The following is a 19102-nucleotide window of genomic DNA, read 5'->3' on the forward strand; positions in this document are numbered from 1 at the left end:
ACTGCTGTTGTTTGGTTTCATGCCTTCATATAGATTTTGCCCCAGGCCGGAATCCTTTGTGTTCAGGTCAAACTTTTCTTGCCTTGGGTGGAAAAATACAGTGTCCAACATGGTTTCTCGCATCAGATGGCCTGATCACATGTCTTTTTAGGACCAACCATGATCAAGGCTTACAGGAGAGTATGACTATTCGCAGCTCATGGGCACAAATGCTGGGCTATTAAGCTGCTTCAATACCACTAACGGTGTTCCATTGCCTGTCTAGAAAAGTAAACAGGTTTATACTTCATATTTCTAACTTCAAATACAGAAACGAGACATGCATACAAATAGAACATACATTCAGGGGATCACAAGCTTTTCAAATATGGGTTTGCATAAAGCACATTCCTAATCATAGGCATATTTCTGTAAAGAATATGGGGGTGCAATGTCACATCTGGTATTTGGGTTTGGTTGGGGTAACACTATTCCCTTACAAAAAAAGTCACAAATATTTGGAACTTCTCCCTGTGCAGTTATTAGAGACTGTACTGCCCATCTGTATATGGCAAGAAGATTGAGGTAAACCGCTCAGGATGTTCAGAATACAGACGAGCTTAGGTTGGATGTGACCATAATTATATGTCGCAAAACCAAAGCTCACACTTAATTTAAAAAGAAAAAGAAAAAAAAAAGAAAACCCACCCCAATCTCAAAAAGCATTAAGAAAATTGACAATAACAGCTCAATTGACAAGACATTATAGCAGCAATTAACTGAAAAACTAAATGCCTTCAAAATCAAATACTTGAGGAAAATATGAGGCATCAATGTCTTAGTTCCTGGAAACTGCACCTATATTCCCTCTCTGTTGTGTGTCAAGAGCACCTCCTTCTAGCTCCCCAGCTGTTGTTTTTATTGTGAGGAGATGCACATCACTTTCCTTTGAGCTCAGGGTATTTTTCAGGCTGCACAGTTCCCTGCTATGCTGTGACCGTCACAGCATAAGACAGGCTGCCTAAGCAGGTTTCTTTTGGCTTCCCTTTGAATGATTAACAGTGTAATTGCCACAGATATAAGTTGTCACTCAGTTTTTTCCAAAGTGAGTACTTTTTATGTAGAAGGTAAAGCAAAACAGAAAAAAAACTTTCAAACAAAGAAGGAATTAATACATTAACACATTCATACACTTACCAGAGATCATCCCAATACCAGCGTAGGCAGGTGAACAGTCTTTCATATATCACCTGGAGGTTTTCATGTGGTTTCAAGTTCTGAACATCTGTCGAATCAGGATTTATGGGGCACTCATATATCCAGTTTAGGCCTTGGAAGAAGCAGTGCTAATCTGCCAGACAGTGCATTTTTGCTCATGGCAGATGGACTAAGAGGTGGGCCATTTTTATTCCCATTATCGCAAACATTTATTGGGGCACAGATTTAATAGCTTGCATCACTTTGGCTGGGTCTGCGCTTGCCCCCAACTTTGAAGGGGCATGTTAATCAGGGTGATGGAAGATTACTAATGAAGTGCTGTGGTGAATATGCAGCACTTCATTAGGCGAATTCTCACCCATGGCAACTTCAAAGTGTCAGACTTCAAAGTGCTGGCATGTGTGTAGTCCGCGCTACTTCGAAGTGCCTTTACTCTCAAAATTTGACACTTCGACGTTGCCGTGGGGGAGAATTAGCCTAATGAAGTGCTGCATGTTCACCACAGCAGTTCATTAGTAATCTCCCGTTGCCCTGATTAACGTGCCGCCTTCGAAGTTGGGAGCAAGTGTAGACAAGCCCTTTAAAAATTTGTTGAAAGTTCCTAACATTTCTTTAATATTTGCATTAATTCCATCTCCTGGAGGAGTTCTATGCAATGCCACAGTAACACAGAAGTGATTGCACTAAGCAATGCCTGATGCTATGGAAAGGATTGGTTTAAAAAAAAAAAATCTGTCAGGGATGGTGATCAGCCCTGCTGGGAGGGCAGAGGGACTGGACTCAGTGACTTCTCAAGGTTCCTTCTAGTTCTGTGAGATATCTATGTCTCCATATTTTAAAATTCTGATATATAGGCAGAAGCAGCTTCAGTCAGAGCTGTTGTTTTAGCAGGTGAAGAGAGATTGGATAGAATGAAAGTGTCTGTTGTTTGAATTAGTGTCCACAACCTCTTATTTTCCAATTAAAACAGCATGTAAGGCAATTACGTATTGCATTATTGTCAAGTTTGCTTGAGTAATATTATAGAACACACACAAGCAAAGGGCAATCTGGAGCTTAGTTCATGTGTTCAGTGAATTGTAATGTCAGTCATCCCAAAAAGGATTATCGCTGGCCTTTCAAGGTTTTCTCCCATGTGGCTCCTTGCGCTATTTAGACAGAAAGATACATCTATGAAATACCTGTCATTTGCTCTTGGAGAAGAATGTTTGAAATAACTTTAACTCCTGCTGCACCTTTTATTGGATACAAAGTTTGAATGGAAACCCAGAGGATGACATGGGGCATTGGTTATCTGTGTTGTCCTTTGTCTTTAAGTTGCTTCTGGTTTTAAATATATGTATGTACATTGCTTAGTGCAATTGCTTATGTGTTATTGTAGCATTATATGGGACACCTCTGAGTCAAGCTGATGAATGTTGTCTCAGTTAAACCTTCTACACAGCATTTGGTTTTATCCCAAAGTACAGTATGTCACAATAATCTGTCCTAGTGATGGTGAATGCATGGCCCACTGCAGTTTAGACTTTCATTCGAGAGGAATTGCACTTTCTTGTCCAACTGGAGAAGGCACGGTTATAATTATGCTACAAGAAGCCAGAGAGTGTAATATGAGTGACTGAATAATGACCGATCTAATTGTGCACTATTTTGGAGGCTTCATTGATATTTGAAGGCAGTCTTCGGCCGGAGGTGAGATGTTTCTCCTCTTCCTGAGGAGCTTTCCTATAATTTCTTCCACTGTGCAAAATTCTGTTTTCTGTGCAAAAAGTACTTATAAGGGAAACCCCGACTGGTAATATATTGAGGCTTTCCAATAGGCCTGTTTTCAGTGTGAGGGCTGAAAGGTCTCAGTATATGGCTGTTTTCTGTGTTTATTATGGATCTCTTCTAAAGTGATGCTTTATATTTTTAAAGAATAGTGATGTTTCAGAATCCTTGGGGTCTAGCTGTGGGATGAGGGAACAAAACCCATCCTAGACAGTACTTCAGAAGTCTTTAAAAAGTTTTGCACAGATTAAAATTAGGTTGCCCTCTCAGTCCCTTGGAGGACAACTTTGAGATGTGTGCTGATTATGTGCTTGCTATTTTCAAGGTAATGTGTTTTGCTTGAGTTTGTCATTTCTAGCCCTCCATCTTGTTCAAATGGACTTGTGAGTTCCCTCTTCAGTTGTGGATATTCTGCTGTCTAGAGAGTTATTTTATTAAGATTAGTGTCCATTTTGCATTCATCTTATTCTGATTAATAGCCCTTTGAAATTCACTTTAGCAGGGAACAAATGCTGATCATTGTCTTTTCGGTGCCTTACCTGGAGTGCTACCCTCATCACCTGTTTTTTAAACAGTATCTATCTATTCAGAAACAGCGAGAAATCCTGTGGCATTTTATAGACTAAGATATTTTTTGGAGAATGAGCTTTCATGGGCACATACACATTCCGTCAGATGTGACATGCATCTGACAAAGTAGATATTTGCCCACAAAAGCTTATTTTTCAAAAAATCTGTTAGTCTGTAAGATGCCACAGGACTTCACACTGTCTTTGTAGATACAGACTGATACCTGTCTATTCAAGGCATCTCTCTCAGTTATCCTGGCTGCTACTCTGAATGGGGAGTGAGAAGGTTAAGAAAGAAGTGGAGGTGAAAGTACAAGGAGGCGATATAGTAGTAAGCTAGGGTTGAAGAAAGCAACGGGAGAGGAATACTGAAGTTGTGGCTGGAAAGAGGAAACAGGGAAAGACACGGGAGGGGGCAGGACCAGTGCCGATTTTTTGCTTTCATTCTTGGTTCTCTGTTCACGTGCTGGTCATTTGTGAGAACTTGTGGCCCCAATCCTGCTCCATCTAAACTGATTAGAACTTGCACTTTAGACTTCACTAAGAACAATAGCAAGCTCAGTATTTTGAGCTGCTAGAAAGTTCACCTGCATGGAATTAGGTACAGGTAGTCAGTTCTACGTGACCCTTTACCCAGATCAGCTGCTCAACTTCTGTACATTTTCGATTTAGTGACTATTTTAATATAAAACTAATGTATTTTGAACCAAGTTCTGGAAGAAGATAGACACAGAACTACAGTTTGGTGAAGATGTGATATTAGGAGCTTGAAATCTTTTTTGGACTTGAATAGTCACTGATCACTTTACTTTTACAAATGTGTGCAGAGTCATTAGCTAAGAAAACATCTTGTTCCCGTGACAAAACATCTTGTTCCCTTGAAGTTGTCCATTAGATCAAAAAACATTAGATAAGTTGCAGAAGAATAATAGGTTTGAAAAGGGTTCATTGATGGCACAGTTAGACCGTTTTGCTGAACACTGAAAAGTGGTATCTTTCATATTGAATTACGTGCTTTAATTGTCTGGATAAAGATATCTTTATGTAATTGCTCTGGGCATACTTGACATAGTAGCAAAGAAGAGCCTCCGTAATTTCATTATTATTATTATTATTGATACTAATCAGGTTTTGTTACAGTAGTGTTTAGGGACTGACCAAGAACAGGCCCCCCCCTTGATCTAAGTAGTAGGCAACTGCGCAAAAATACTATTGGGAGGTTCCTGCTCTGAAGGCTTATATTCTAAGTAGATAGGAAAGAGACAAAATGCACAAGCAGAGTAAACACTGGGACTATGTCTACATTGGAGGGTTTTGTTGACAAAACCTGGGGAATGTCTAGGTTCCCAAGGCTTCCTGTTGGCAGTCTTTGTCGAGAGAGGTGTTGTGCCTCATGGGGGAACAGCAGAATGCTATCCACAAAGGTGCCATGTTCTGTCGAATTACTGTTGACAGAACGCCTTGGGAATCTGGCTGCCGTCTGTCAATGCAAGTTTTGTTGGATGATATCTTCCAACGAAAACTTCTGTTGACAGATTGCTCTAGTGTAGACAGAGCCTGGGATTCAAGTAAATATCATGTTAGTTATTACTTCTTGTCAGGGAGGTGCTTGACTTTCTTTGGGTGTGACAAGCTAAATGGAAAGGTAAAAGGAAGGAGACTGCAATGAAGCAGATGGGGACATGGTATTGGGGGAGGAAGTTAGATGGAATGATGCTTAGGTGAGGAGGGAGGATGCAGGAGGACCTTGAAGGGAACAGCCAATCACCATGGGGTCAATACCGTAGAAGATACTCTGATGACGTTACCAGTGTCCAAATGCATCTTTAAATTGCTTCTGCCTGTATTAGTAGTAACGTTTCTATTCTCAGCAACTGGATTTTGCTCTCTGAAGTTAAGGGAATTTTGTAGCCTTAAGAAAGGCCTGATTACTGCAAACACGTGAATAATACAACTAGTCGTGTGATTGTACAAATAGCATTATAATGAGCATCAGGTGAAAAGTAGACTGCAAAAATATAAATGTTATGAAAATATGGAATAGACCAAACCTGTATGAGGTATGCTGTAAACACTAGTGTCTCTGAGTGGTATGATTTTCCAATTTTCTCTGACACAAGAGTAAATCTTCTGGAAACCTATAGCAGCTAAGTTCTTGGAATTCATTTAGTCCATTTAAATTAGTGAAGGACTCTTGTCGACTTCAACTGGAGTATGTTTGAAGCTTACACAACTGATGCTAATATGTAGCTGCCTTTTATATTTAAAAACAATAGTGCCAGAATATATCACATTCTTTACTGGAAAAGTAAAAGTTGTGTGGGTGCACGGGAATAGAGATGTTACTCTGTTACTGCTGTTTCCTGCAAAATTCACTGCACCCGAGGAAGTGCTAATATTTAACTCATTTGATGTTTGTCTGCTTGACAAAGGGCAGTAGATTTGTGCAGCAAGTGGTTTTAAAATATATACACAGTTGTTGCCTTCCATGTACTTTTTTGATGGTACCATATTCTGCTAACATAAATACCATAGTTTTGTATTTTAAAAACACCTGACTAGGTTTATACAATGCCAGGGTCACAAAGTTAAAGTGTAAATTTGGTAAAGCAGAAGTTAGAACTCTGGTACTAGAGTTAGACTATCCGAATTGTGCATATATAGTGTTTTCTATTATTAGTTAAATATTTATAGGGAGTTACAATGTAAACAGGGTAATGTGCAGTGTGAGCAGGTTAATATAGCTGTGCTACACCTTTGTATCTATATTTAAATACAGGCTACTGCTTTGCTTTAAATTAATGATTTTAAAAGTCTATTAGGTTGTTTTTTCCCCCCAGTTTAATCTCTCCTTTTTTCTCAGGGGCTGAAATAAGACAAAACCTAAACAGGGAGTGTGGTCTCTGGGTGTGAATGAGCTGTATTAGAGGTTTTACCTGGAGTGCATTCTGGCCTCCACAGTTCAGATTATTCCAAAGCAGTGGCAAGGCTTGCAGTCCATAGCCCTACTGGACTCCTTCCTGTGCCACCTGATGTGTGTTCTTACACTCAATCCTGGTCTACTCTAGGAAGAAAAGTCAATTTTAGATATGCAAATCCACAGTTACAAGAATTGTGTAGCCGGAGTCAGCATATCTCAAGTTGATTTTTGCCACTGTCCACACAGTGGGGAGTCAATAGGAGAAAGTCTCCCGTTAAACTTCCCTTATGTCTCGTGACTACCTGCAGTACTGGGATCGACAGTGGCACCATGAATGTTCAAGTTAGCACATCTCCACTATGTGTGCTGCGTCGAACCCAGGAAGTTTGACCCCCAGCACATTGATCTTCTCATAAGTGTGGACATACCTTCACTCTTCTACTCCCAGCAGGCTTGGTAGCCCAGATGCTGAGTGCCATCAGTCCTTTTCAGATATCCATATTCTGAAGCCCTTGCATGTATAGGGTGGAGAGTTGTAGCCCATGGAGGGTTTGAATTGTCTCTGCAGTCTCGCTATTACGTTTAAACGAACAATCACAACAAAAACCTGTCCAAGAATCCAGTTTTGAGCAAACCTGCATACTTGTTTGGATCAGGTTCTGTGCTGTCTTACAGACTGGCATATGCATGCAATAAGCATGTGTTGAAACTGTGCAAACATAGTGACAGTTTCATCCTTTATCCTGTATGGTCTCAGTAGTTTCAACTTTTAACAGAAAAATTCAGGTTTTGAATAGGTACCTTATCCTTAGAAATATAACATTACTAAATTACTTAAATGCTAAATTTGAAGTGTATAAGCTCTGATACCATTTAGTCAAGACTAAAACAGGTTGTGATTATTATGAATATTATTATTATTTTACAATGGAAAATGTTTTATTTATTAATTTTTTCATTCTCTTATACCTCAAACTATTGGATAAGATTCCACAAACCTTAAAATATTCTCCCTGTGGGTTAGGGCCACACAGAGAAACTTTCAGTGTGCAACAGGAAGGTTCATAAAATTATTGACAGGTAGAAATAGAAATTTGAGAAAATAAGTGTTATAGTGAGTGCTGAATTAGTCAGATTGTCGAATTTGTTCTTTCCCCACCTCCTCTTGGATACAGAATGACTTCTGCTTGTACCGCTTTAGAGTTCTAATATCGGGCCTGAATGAATGGAAAGATTCTTGCTGCATCTTTCAGTAGGTTTAGGATCAAGCAATGAGTAGTCATGGTTTGAGTTGCAAAGATGGACCCTGGCATCCCTGCGTTCATGAATCTGGTTGCATACTGTTTAACTTCAAAATGCCTTCCCTCCAAGTGCTTTCACTGTCTTAGTTAGAAAGAACAATGAATAAGTAACTGTTCTTTAATGTTTTGTCTTTCAGTATTCGCAGTGTAATGCAGAAGTATCTTGAAGAGAGAGGTGAACTAACCTTTGACAAGATTTTCAATCAGAAGATTGGTAAGTTCTGTTTTGAATCACCTTTTCTTGATTGATGTTTTTAAGCTTGATTTGTTTGTCACTGGTTAGTTCGCTAACCTGAAGAAGTGGGTCTTATCGACAAGAGCTCATGGCCGAACAAATTTGTTAGTCTTCAAGGTGATACAGGACTGCTTCTTGTTTGTTAGACTTCATAAAGGAGACTATGGGCAAGACTTAAAGAAATGGTTGAACTTTGTTTAAGGTTGAAGAACAACCATTGGCAACCCTCTCTGGGCTTTTGAATGAAAGATTATGACCATGAAGACTAAAAACTTTGTATTCCTCTCATCTCAGTATTTCTGTTGCAATCCAGACATATGGAGTGTAATAACAGACCAACCCTTTTACTCACAAAGATCATGGAGTGTCGTCTTTGTGAGCATGTGTACCACACATACCATCTGTGGTACCTTCTAGAGTAAAGATGTTTTCTGTACTACTGGTGACTTGGGCACTAGCTAGTTGGTGGATTTTACCTGGTTGCATTCCTTCTGAACAAAGAGTCACTGGCTATGCCTACACTACAGCAATCTGTGGACAGAAGTTACTGTCAGAAGAGATCTTGCAGCAAAACTTTTGTCAAAAGATCATGTCTACACACAAAAGCAGATCAAAAGAGCAATCTGCTCTGTTGACAGAGAGTGGCCAGCCTGCCCGGCTACTCTCTCTACAGAATGGCCTACTGGAAGCTCAGCAAACAGCTGCCCGGTGAACTGGAAGCCCTGTCTGTTGACAGAGGGTCCCCCAGAGCATCAACACAGCTTTTTTCTGTCAAGAGAAACTGTTGACTTAAGGCACTGTTCCTCATCACAAAGATGCAGAATGCTGTTGGCGGAAGTGCCAGGTTTTGTCGACAGACTGTCGTCAAAATGCATGTTGTGTATAGACATTTCGTGAGTTTTGTCAACAAGACTCCCTAGTGTAGATGTAGCCTTTCTCCTCTTCCATGATGAGCAGTTAGCACTTGTTCTTTCACTGTAAACCATGAAATGCAGATGATCACTGCTGCTAACAATGCATTATTTAAGAAAGAAACCATTAGTGTTAAATAAGAATAAAGAACCGTACTGGTTGCTACTAACACATGGTTACACTGAAGGAAAGCTGGTGTGGAAAAAGAATGTTATGGATATTTTTAACAGTTTTCCACTTATGCATGAAGTACTGGAATGCAGAACAAAGAAGCCTTCCTTCTGACAGTACTACTGCCTGTTTGGGTGTGGTTCACTTTAGTACTTCTCTTTCTGAATAATTGGTGTTGTGTAGCTGCTGTGTGATGGGTTGGAACCCGTGAGATGACCCCGGGGGCTCAGTGGTTTCTAAGCACCATTTTCTCTGTGAGCTTGAGCCCCCTTTTACCTGTTCCTCATCTCTAGCCAACTCTAGCAAAACACATGGGCAAGGTCACACTCTGCTACTGACATAAACACAGATCAACTCTGGGAGCGCTCAGCATAAGGGATTTATTTCAGCACTCAGGTGTTCACTACCCTTTGGGGTACAAACCCAAAGTTATATTTCATCCATGTGAAAGAAGTTATACCCATGCCTCTACCCCGGACCCCACATTAGAAATCACATAAACTGTGTTATATGGTAAGCCAGACATAGTATTGTTCAGAAAGACAAGGTGTATTTCAAGTGGTCAAAGAGGTAGCGCAGCATGTCCCACAGCAGCGATATCTTCTGCTGGTCACTCAAGAATTAGCTCAGTCCAGACTCCAGAGTGCCCTCTTCTGGTCAGTGTTTCACCTGCTGTTACCCACTGCCTGATCTCCACTACTTTGCATCAGGACCTGCGTCCCTCCCAGATTGTAGAGCCCGTCCCTGCTGCAGTGTTCCCATGCTCTGGGGTCTTCTCCCTCAGGGGACCTGCTGTGCCCTATACTTTGCTTGCCTCAGTGACTCACTGCCAGTTGTCATCTAGCCCCGTACCTCAGGGGCAGACTGCCGTCTGACCTGACCACTCATCATAGCCAAGGAGGTGTGGATCTGCTGCCTTATTTGCAGCCCTAGTACTTCTCAGGCCCCTGTCACTGGGTCTCAGCTAGAGCTCCCCGGCTCACCCTGCCTTTCCCCAGCACCGCTCTGTCCGTGGTACCTCACTCTAGCAGGCAGCCAGGTCCCTCACCCTATAGGGCTGGGTGGGAGCAAGTGTGCACTCAGCCTGGCCAGCTGCCTCTTTCATGCTGCCCTCCTGGGCTTGGTTTGGCTGCTACAAGCCCTGTTCCAATTGGCTCTGGGGACAGCCCTCTCAGGGCTGTTTTTAACCCTTTTTATGCCCATGCGGATCATCCGCCTTGTCACAGGGAGCAAATAGAGCAAAGCAGGTTGCTAAGAAAATAATACAGAGCGTGCAATTGAAGTTAGATTCCCTAGGAATTGCTTACATATAATAATTTATCACCCTATTAATTACTTGAGGTAAAATCCTTCGCAGACCAGACGTCTCTTGGCCTGGGTCTAGCAGCTCTTTCAGCCTTGTTCCCTTCAGCTATAATTCTTCTGTTTCCAGGTGTTTTCTGGATTTCTTTGTGAGGTGGAGGCAGAGGGAAAGCCAGCTGAAGACCATCATTGTTTTTCTTCCTTGCTTTATATAGAATTTCAATACAGTGGGAAATCTGTTTGATTTCTGGCCACCCTCCCCGCCTTGAAACGCTTCAGCAGACCAAGGAGTTGGTAAATGTCAGGGGACCAGATCACCTGCCGCTATCATCCATGAGTCAGTAGCAGCGTGGAACTTTCTCGAGCAGGCTAGGCCTATTCACAACCAATTATTTTGCTGATGGGCCATCAAGCCTTACCAGGCTTTTCTCATTGCAGTTCTTGAAGTGACAGTACAGGTTGAACCTCTCTAGTCTGGGACCTGACCAGTGCTGGATGAGAGAATTTGGCAGACAATGGGAGTTCAAGATTACCTAGCACATTACCAATGCTTACACTCCTTACTGGGCTCTTAGAAGACATTTAGGGGTGAATTAGCATTAAATAGCAGCATAAAGCACTGAGAGCCAGAACTGGTGGCTGGAAACAAACTTTATGGAACCTGAGGAAACTTGTCCACACCCATGGTAAGTGGACATCTGGTTAACTAAAATCATGCTGGACTGTGGATGTTCCTGGACAAGAGAGTTTCAGGTTAGAGTGGTCCAGCTTTTGTGGGAATGATTCAAAGTAGCAAATATGTAACAGATACAGAGGTCAATATTCCTAATTTCATCTACAAAAGCGATAGATGCTGTGGGTCAGAAGTCACCAGTGTGATGTCGTGACAGGTGTCCTGCTCTTTCCAGTGATGTTTGCTGTTTGGCTTCATGTGTGCCCCCAGTATGTTGTATTCAATCTGCACAGCTAGCCTGTACCACAGAGTCTTAGAGAGCCCCTAAAGCCCACAAAATCGGATAAGGATTGACAGGACCCAGCTAGATTTATTGTAAACTAAGCACCAGATATCTACAGTTAGGCTAAAACACGTGTGCTTATTACAATGGGCTTGACATATATGCAAATGGAGTAATCATTTTCTGTAAATCATAACCTGCCTGATATCTCACATAAGCCGTCTTGCATAAAGCATATCTAAGTTATGAAATTAATATAAGCATATTTTCATAAAACATATATAGAATATTACCCTACAAGGGGCAAATAAATAAATTAGGGGAGCTTTCAGCAGTTCTGCCAAATAGAATTATTTTTATTCTCTACATCTGAATGGTATGAGTCAAATCAGACAGTTAAATAACCAAGGAACTTGTATTTGGTTGTTGGTTTCTTGTCATATGATTAAATGATTTTCAACTAATAGACAGTTCTGAAGAACAATACAAGTTGTGACAATTATTTTTACATGTTCTGTTATAGTAGTAGTAGTAGTAGATAGTTAGTTAATTCTTACCTGTGAAATTTTTTAAAAAAGTCTTACATATTTGTGCTTTGATAGCATCCAGTCATCCCAGTCAAAAACTGGACCCCCGAGCAGAAATTCATTAAAGATTAGTCTCTTCCCTGAACAGCTTACAGTCTGGTATTCAGAGAGAAAACTCTTTGGCTATGTCTACACATGAAGTTTTCCTGGCAAAACTGGGGTTTTGTCAGGAAAAACCGTTGTGTCTACACACAAGATGCGCATTGTCAACAGTTTGTTGATGAAATCAGGCACATCCATCGGCAGTGTTATACTTCTCCCTGTTCAGGTGTAACGCTCCTCTTCACAGTGTTCTCTTGAGAAGACTGCCATGTCGACACTCCAGGGCCCTTTTGTCGACAGACAGGGCTTCCGGCTTACAATCAGCCATTCTGTTGAGATAGGGCCTGGCAGTCTGGCTGCTCTCTGTCAACAGAGTGGATTGCTCTTTTGATTTGTGTTTATGTGTAGAAGCACTCTGTTCAGAGAAGTTTTGCTGGGAAATCACTTCTGACAGTGACATCTGCTGACAAAGGCTTCTTGTGTAGACATAGCCAGATGTTCAGAAAACAAGCTGCATAGCTCAGAGATGTGAGTTATATGTTTTGGTTTCCCCCACAGGTTCTTCATACATTATTTACTTTTTTCATCCATTTGAAATGCTTCTATTTATAACCTCTTATCCATAACTGTGGCTATTCTAACCAGCTTCTCCATAATGACATTTTGGCTAGAATGAGGTAGCATGGTGAAAGAGCGTGTTTCTTCTGCAGACAGCTTTGGAATGTGGGTAAAAGGTTAAGGATAACTGTGGGTGCTTTTCAGTTGAAGAGGCTTTACGCTTTGCTGAAAATAGCATCTTCATTTTGGATGCTTATTTATGTTTTATTGCTGTTTTTCTACATTCTTCTTTACTACCTTTGTTTTCTTTTCATATATTAGCATAATTGCTTGTGGTAGAGTATATGCTGTGAATACAAAGTAGTGTGAGAATAAACATGGTATCTGATTGTTAAAAATGTAACAACATATTTCTGGTGTTCATTCATTACTGTGGTTGTGCCTAAGACACAGTTCAAATTGGGCCTGCTTGTGCAAGGTTCTGTGCAAATACGTAGCAATGTATTCCTATTACAAGGAACTTAAAATCTAATTTGAGATGAGGCACGCTGAATTTTGCAAATGAAAGTGCAGAGAGAGGATGAAGAAAACAATAAGAAGATCCTGTGGTTACATAGTTTGCCATTACACTGCTTGGTGGTTCCAGATGGATACAAAAAATTTTTAGTTTTTGTTTTTAGTAAGTTAGTATCAACTCTCCCTGAGGGACACTGACTCCAATTTTCATGCTAGGCTGATTTCTTGTAAGCAGAGGTGGGTCACATCGTACAGCAGTGGAGGGGTTCGGAGCAGAAAAAAAACTCATGTCCTTACAGATGCACTCACTGAGAGCTATTGCTGGAGGAATTCTGCGCAAAATAAAAAAATTGCATGCAAGACAGGAAACGCTCAAGATACGCTCAGTCAGGTTGCATGTGTCTCAGGTTAACGTGACTGCTGCCCCTAACAGGAGCTGGAAACTGCTCCTGTCAGGCGTGGCAGCCATGAGTCAGGCTGCTCTCCCTGACGGTAGTGGGGAAACTGCTCCTGTCGGGGCAGCAGCCTGATTCTTGCCACCTTTGACAGGAGTGGTTTCCTGCTTCTTTCAGGGACAGCAGCCTGACTCGTGGCTACCCTTTCCACTGGGTTGAGCCAGGAAACTGAATGAGGCTGTTGCCCCACTCAGTTTTCTCTCTCTGCAAGTGGAGGAGAGCCGGTAGCCAGGTTGCTGCCTGGTTCCCAGCTCCCCACTGCTTGTGGGACCCTTAGTTTCCCAGGTCTTGTAAGCAGCAAGCGGCGGGGAGATGGGAACCAGGCTGCCCCCTGGTTCCCAGCTCTCTGCCACTCTGTGAGCCAGGAAACTGACCAGTTCTGGTGGGCTGGTTAGTTTCCCGGCTCCTGCAAGCCCAGGGGAGCTGGGAAATAGGCTGCAGATACACAACCACTGCGTAACTCGAGGGTTTACTGTGTTTTTAAATTCTGAAAATTCAGAATAATAGAATCCAATAACTCAATAATAACCCAATAGAATCATGCCAATTTCAGTTATTTTTGGTAACTTATTTAAAAAAATGGTATGTAACAATGTAAATGAAAAAAAAAATTCAGAAAATGTTTTTTGATAATTGATTTTTTACCAGGCCTATGAATACAAAGCTGTGAGTAATAATTCATTTAAACTACAATACAGAAACCCTACTTCCTGCACCACCCACAAGAAGTGCAAAGACAAGCAGAAATCCTGTGTGATGGAGGAACTAAGGGAGAGGGTGTGAAGTTGGAGGATAGTTGAGTATGGGCCCGAAAAGTATAGAAAAGGCTTTTTGGAGGGGGTGGTCAGGGCCCATTAGGGAGCTTTCCCTGTGCAGGCCTTGGCTGATACCCTAGCTTCTCCCTGTCAGGAACATGTGTCTCTGCACTGCCTCCATCCCCCCTTTGTATGTGTCCCTGCATCTCTTCCCCATCACTATGTGACCCTGCAGGTCCTACCCCCACAGCCATATGTCTTCACCCCCATTCAGCCTCAGCCTGTCTTTTCCCACTATCTCTTATGAGCCACTCCCCACCCCAGCACTCCATGCCCTCTGTCTCCCCATAGTCCATCTCCGACCTGGCCCCACAGCCCTGGTGAAGAAGGCTCTGCAGGTTATTCCTTTCTGTAGCTAGCTGGACATGGCTGCTGTGTTCTATTGCCACTGTGCCCTCTGGTGGGCAGAAGGCAGCTCTGTAGCAACTTTTCTGCAGAAGCTTTTTTTTCTGGGCAAAAAATTGAAAATGTGCACAACTCATTAGTTATGCACGTATGCAGTGGCGTGGAACTTCCCCCAGGAGTAACTAAGCACGTACCGTGTGTGAGAGCAGTCATAATTGTCAGAGAAGATGGGTGGACGAGGCCGACATTGCTGACTGGTAGAGATAGATAAAGGCAAGAGGGAGGCAGGGAAGGTCAGAATTGTGAAAGACCTTTTAAATTAAATGAATGTAATATTTGTTGTACATTTGAACGTATGGTGAGAACATACAAGAAACACTTTAACACCATGCTTTATTACAACTCAGTGTGCTTGAAGTTTATTTAGAATTGAAGAAGTATTGTCTCCTTCACTGACTCCGCTTACGTCTGAACAATATGTGATGAGACCCCGTTGTAATTAGAGCACTGCTAAGTTTAACTGGGAGCTGGGGTATCAGAGAGCTGCTGTGAATGGGACTGACCCTTTGCAGATATCCCTAGTGCACAGGTTCTAAAGTGGAAAGGGACCTGTATGATTTTCTAACCTGGTCTCTGTTATAGAATAAGCCATGGATTTCATCTAGTGATTCCTGTGTCTGTCCCAACAGACTGTGGTTGAACTAGACTACAGCATATTTTTAGGAAGATACCCAGGCTTGGATTTAAAGACTTCTTTAAAGACATTCCTTGGTAATTTACTTAAATGGTTAATCATTCTCAGTGTTGAGACATTGCATCTCTTTTTCCAGTTAGACCCTCTCCAACTTCAGCATTCAGCCTTTGTTTCTTATTAGGCTTTTGTTAAATTCATCTATTTATTTATATTTGTCCTCTCATATTATATATTTCTTACTGAGTAGATAATTATTGAGCCTAATCAAGTCACCTTTTTATTTTTCTTTGATAAACTGGATGGGTTGAGTTCCTTTGGTCTCTGACATGTTTTTGAGGCTACAAGTTATTCCTGTAGCCCATTTCTGCCTCCTTTCCAGTTATTGAAGAAACCAGGACCAGACTCAGTCTTCCAGCACTAGTCTCTGCAGTGTCATCTCTCTCTCTCTCTCTCTATATATATATATACAGCACCCCCCCCTTTTTTTTTTGTAGTTCCCTTTTAGTACATCTAAGTATGTGTTAGCTGTTTTATCCACAAGCATCACATGGAGCTCATCTAGTATTAAGCTCCTTTCAGGGCCACAGTTTTCCAAATCGCAGTCCTGAAAGTATGATCTGTTGTGTTTTGTTTCTAGATGTATAGACTTGCAAAGGATCTCAAGGGATCCTTTGGTTTTGGAGGTTGAAACATCTGTTAATTGGACTGGTGAGGGCAAAAGAAGAATGTGAAGGAAGCTAAGTAAGAACTTCAGGAATATCCAGTCTGCAGTGTGGTATTAGCCCCTTCAACGCTGGGATGATCCTAAACTGTTACGGAAGATGCTTAGATTAGCATCTCTCTCTGTACTTCAGTGTTTTATGGAGGCTGTAAGTTGCTGCTTTTTCTCTAAGCCACTCTGAACAACTCTAGCTATCATGGGATTTTTGTTTGACTGCTGCTTGATCTTAAACTCAATAGGAACTCATACAGTGGGTTTAAGAGAACACACAGATGATGAAGCCAGCTAGAAAGCTGGTATGCCAGCATTTAATTAAGTAGCCAATCTGTTGTGCCATGCACAAGTTACTTCCTGTGTAATACCATCTTCATGGGGAAGTACAGCATGTATCTAAATGGAACGGATAACCACCCTTAACTATTTTTCTCATTACCACATCCTGTTTGCTGCACAACAAGAAGATTGTGCCTGCGTTACAAGTACTCTTTTTTTAGTTTTCAAATGATTAATTATAATTCATAAATAGAATCCATTTTGCTGTGCTTGATTATTAAAATGGTATTTTATTTAGTTTTGAATCCTATTTATCATTGATCATGCACACTTGCAAAATTGTTTTCATTCATGCTCTGATTTTGTAATTGACTTATGCAGCACATGTATTTTCTAAGAGATTTTAAATTAGGCAATAATAACAATTACGTTAATGCATTTGGAACAAATGTCATACACTTACATATCAACACATTTAAAGAAAGGCAGTATTGATCTCTCTAATCATTGTTACAGTAGGGTAATCTTGGTAAACTAGAAGCCTTGTGTATGGTAGAAGAGATAGAGCCTTTCAGTTCTTGGTTATTGATTTTGGACCTTCGTCATGCCTGTCTACTGTCTAGGTTGTTAGATGATGGTGATATGTAACAGTTTCCATTAAAGCAGGCCCTGTTTGGGTTTTAGTGGACAGTCATAGCAAAACCAGGCTAGTTGTTTTGGTATTTGATCATAGTATAATACTTACCTTTTCACTTTTTTTTTTTTTTTTTTTTTTTTAAAATCTTGCATTTTCCTTTTGGGTTTAATTTCCACACCATCTCTACTGTCAGGTATTCAGGTGGATAAACTTTAAAGTGAATGCCCATCAGTCATCCCTATGAGAAATACGTGTTTGCTCCGTTGTAGAAAATGTGTTTTTGTCATTTAGCAATTTATGCAAATTTTTTCTTCCATTTTGCTTTCACTTTCTTTGTAGTTAGGTTGACTGTTCTTTCTAAGAATGGTTTACTTGTGTTTACTATTCCCTGTGTTATCTTATGTCCTGGCCATCTCCTTGTATTGGTGCTCTACACTACGTTAAAAATTTTGCCAGGTGGTCTTGGTTCTTCCCACATGTTAATGTATGTTTCGGGTTCTTTAAGAATTTCATATATTAACTCCCTTCACATTGATAGGGCTAAGGCTGATTATTCTTTCTTATGGTGGCTTTTCAGAGCAAAGTAATGTTAATTCATGTGAAGGTCAGTGTACAGGAAGGCCTCACAGCTGGGTGAATGGACTTTCTAGTACAAGATCTTCCTGTCAGCTGTCTGCTGTGATGGGAAGTAAACTTGCTGTTGACAAACCCTCTTTCAATATGGGAGCACAGTGTGGTGCAATCCCCTGAATATCTAAACATTGCAACATTTGAAGACTCTTTCTGTAGAGCATTATTTAAGCTATTGTTTATTATAAGTATGAGATCTGTGTGCAAATGGCATTTTGAACTAATTAAATAATCCTCTGAAGAAAGTGCAATGACAGCAATAAAAACACCTGAGTTTTTACCTGAGTAAATAAGGGGTATGTATAAAATAAGTACACCGAGTTAATAGTTAATGGCTCTTTTTTTTCTAGTTGCATGCAATGCCCTTAAAGTAATATGGGTGCTTGTAAGTGGTCACAGAAGCAGAATAAATGCTATACAGATTTTCATTTTTGGGGGTTTTTGCTGTTATATATCAGCTTTGTATGTCAAATAGCCCAGGGTGTATAGAAAATACAAGGGCCCCAATCTTACAAAGACTTAGGCACAAGATTAATTGTGTGGATGTGAGTAATTCCATTGAAATCAGTGGGAATAATGTGTAAAGTTAAGTATATGTGTAATTAGAACTAACAAAAGAAGGAATAAGGCAAGAGGCGGTGCAGAATAGGAGGGGGAGGGGGGTGACGGCAGCAGGGAGAGACTTAAAAGGTACAGAGTGTAGTTGCTAAGCTTAGCTATATGTGCATCTTAAAGTGCCCAGGTGTGTATTAATTTATTGCAGATGAAAAACTACAATTTTGTGTGTGTATTTTTGTCACACTGGGATGAAGAGGAAATAGTAATCATAGTGAAAGGAAATATGAGTTGGTGTTCTGTGCATGGGGGGTGTGTGTGTGCGTGTGTTTGTGTCACTTGTATTAACTTGCTATTTGAGTCTTTTCTACTTTTTATATACTAAAGTAGCATTGACTACATGAGTACCTAATAGATATGAAACTTATTCTATTCAGTTTTAGTGTTCATGGAAAAGTGCATTTATTTTTTGGTTCCGTTTCAGACACTTGGAAGGTATAAAACATAAGTGAGTCTCTGTGGAAATTAGGAAGTGAAAAGGTGATGAAAAATGACACTTAAAGTAACCTGTAAAAGCTGCTCTCTTTCCTCCCATTGTTAGCAGTTTTTAGTTTATGCAGTGGTTTCAAGATCAGGCTAAAACTTGAATTATGGGTAAGTTGCATGATTTTATTGTGACATCTATCAGAGGGGTAACCATGTTAATCTGTATCTGCAAAAACAGCAGGAAGTCTTGTGGCACCTTACAGACTAGCAGATTTTTTGGAGCATAAGCTTTCACGGGCAAAGAATTTACAGAACTGAATATACAGTAGAATATACAGTACCGTCTGAGCTATAAACATTGACACTTACACTTTGACCAGCGTATCACGCTTGTGTAAGAGATAATATGTCCAGATACATTAAAAAATGTGAAAACTTCCTGTTCCATTGATGTA

The 19102-nt window shown here is 40.7% G+C and overlaps 1 protein-coding gene across 2 annotated transcripts in view; it reads left to right on the forward strand.

The window, feature by feature from the left end:
* GRK3 (G protein-coupled receptor kinase 3) overlaps nucleotides 1–19102 on the forward strand; it is a 138067-nt gene that overhangs the window by 25092 nt on the left and 93873 nt on the right. Inside the window, exon 2 of one of the 2 annotated variants that reach the window (XM_075013027.1) lies at nucleotides 7895–7971. In XM_075013027.1, coding sequence (XP_074869128.1) covers nucleotides 7895–7971 — 77 coding nt within the window. Of the gene's footprint in view, nucleotides 1–7894; nucleotides 7972–19102 lie in introns of those variants that run through there. The other variant, XM_075013028.1, reaches the window with a different exon arrangement.

The sequence above is a fragment of the Carettochelys insculpta genome, chromosome 18, assembly GCF_033958435.1.
Source record: "Carettochelys insculpta isolate YL-2023 chromosome 18, ASM3395843v1, whole genome shotgun sequence".
Taxonomy (NCBI): domain Eukaryota; kingdom Metazoa; phylum Chordata; order Testudines; family Carettochelyidae; genus Carettochelys; species Carettochelys insculpta.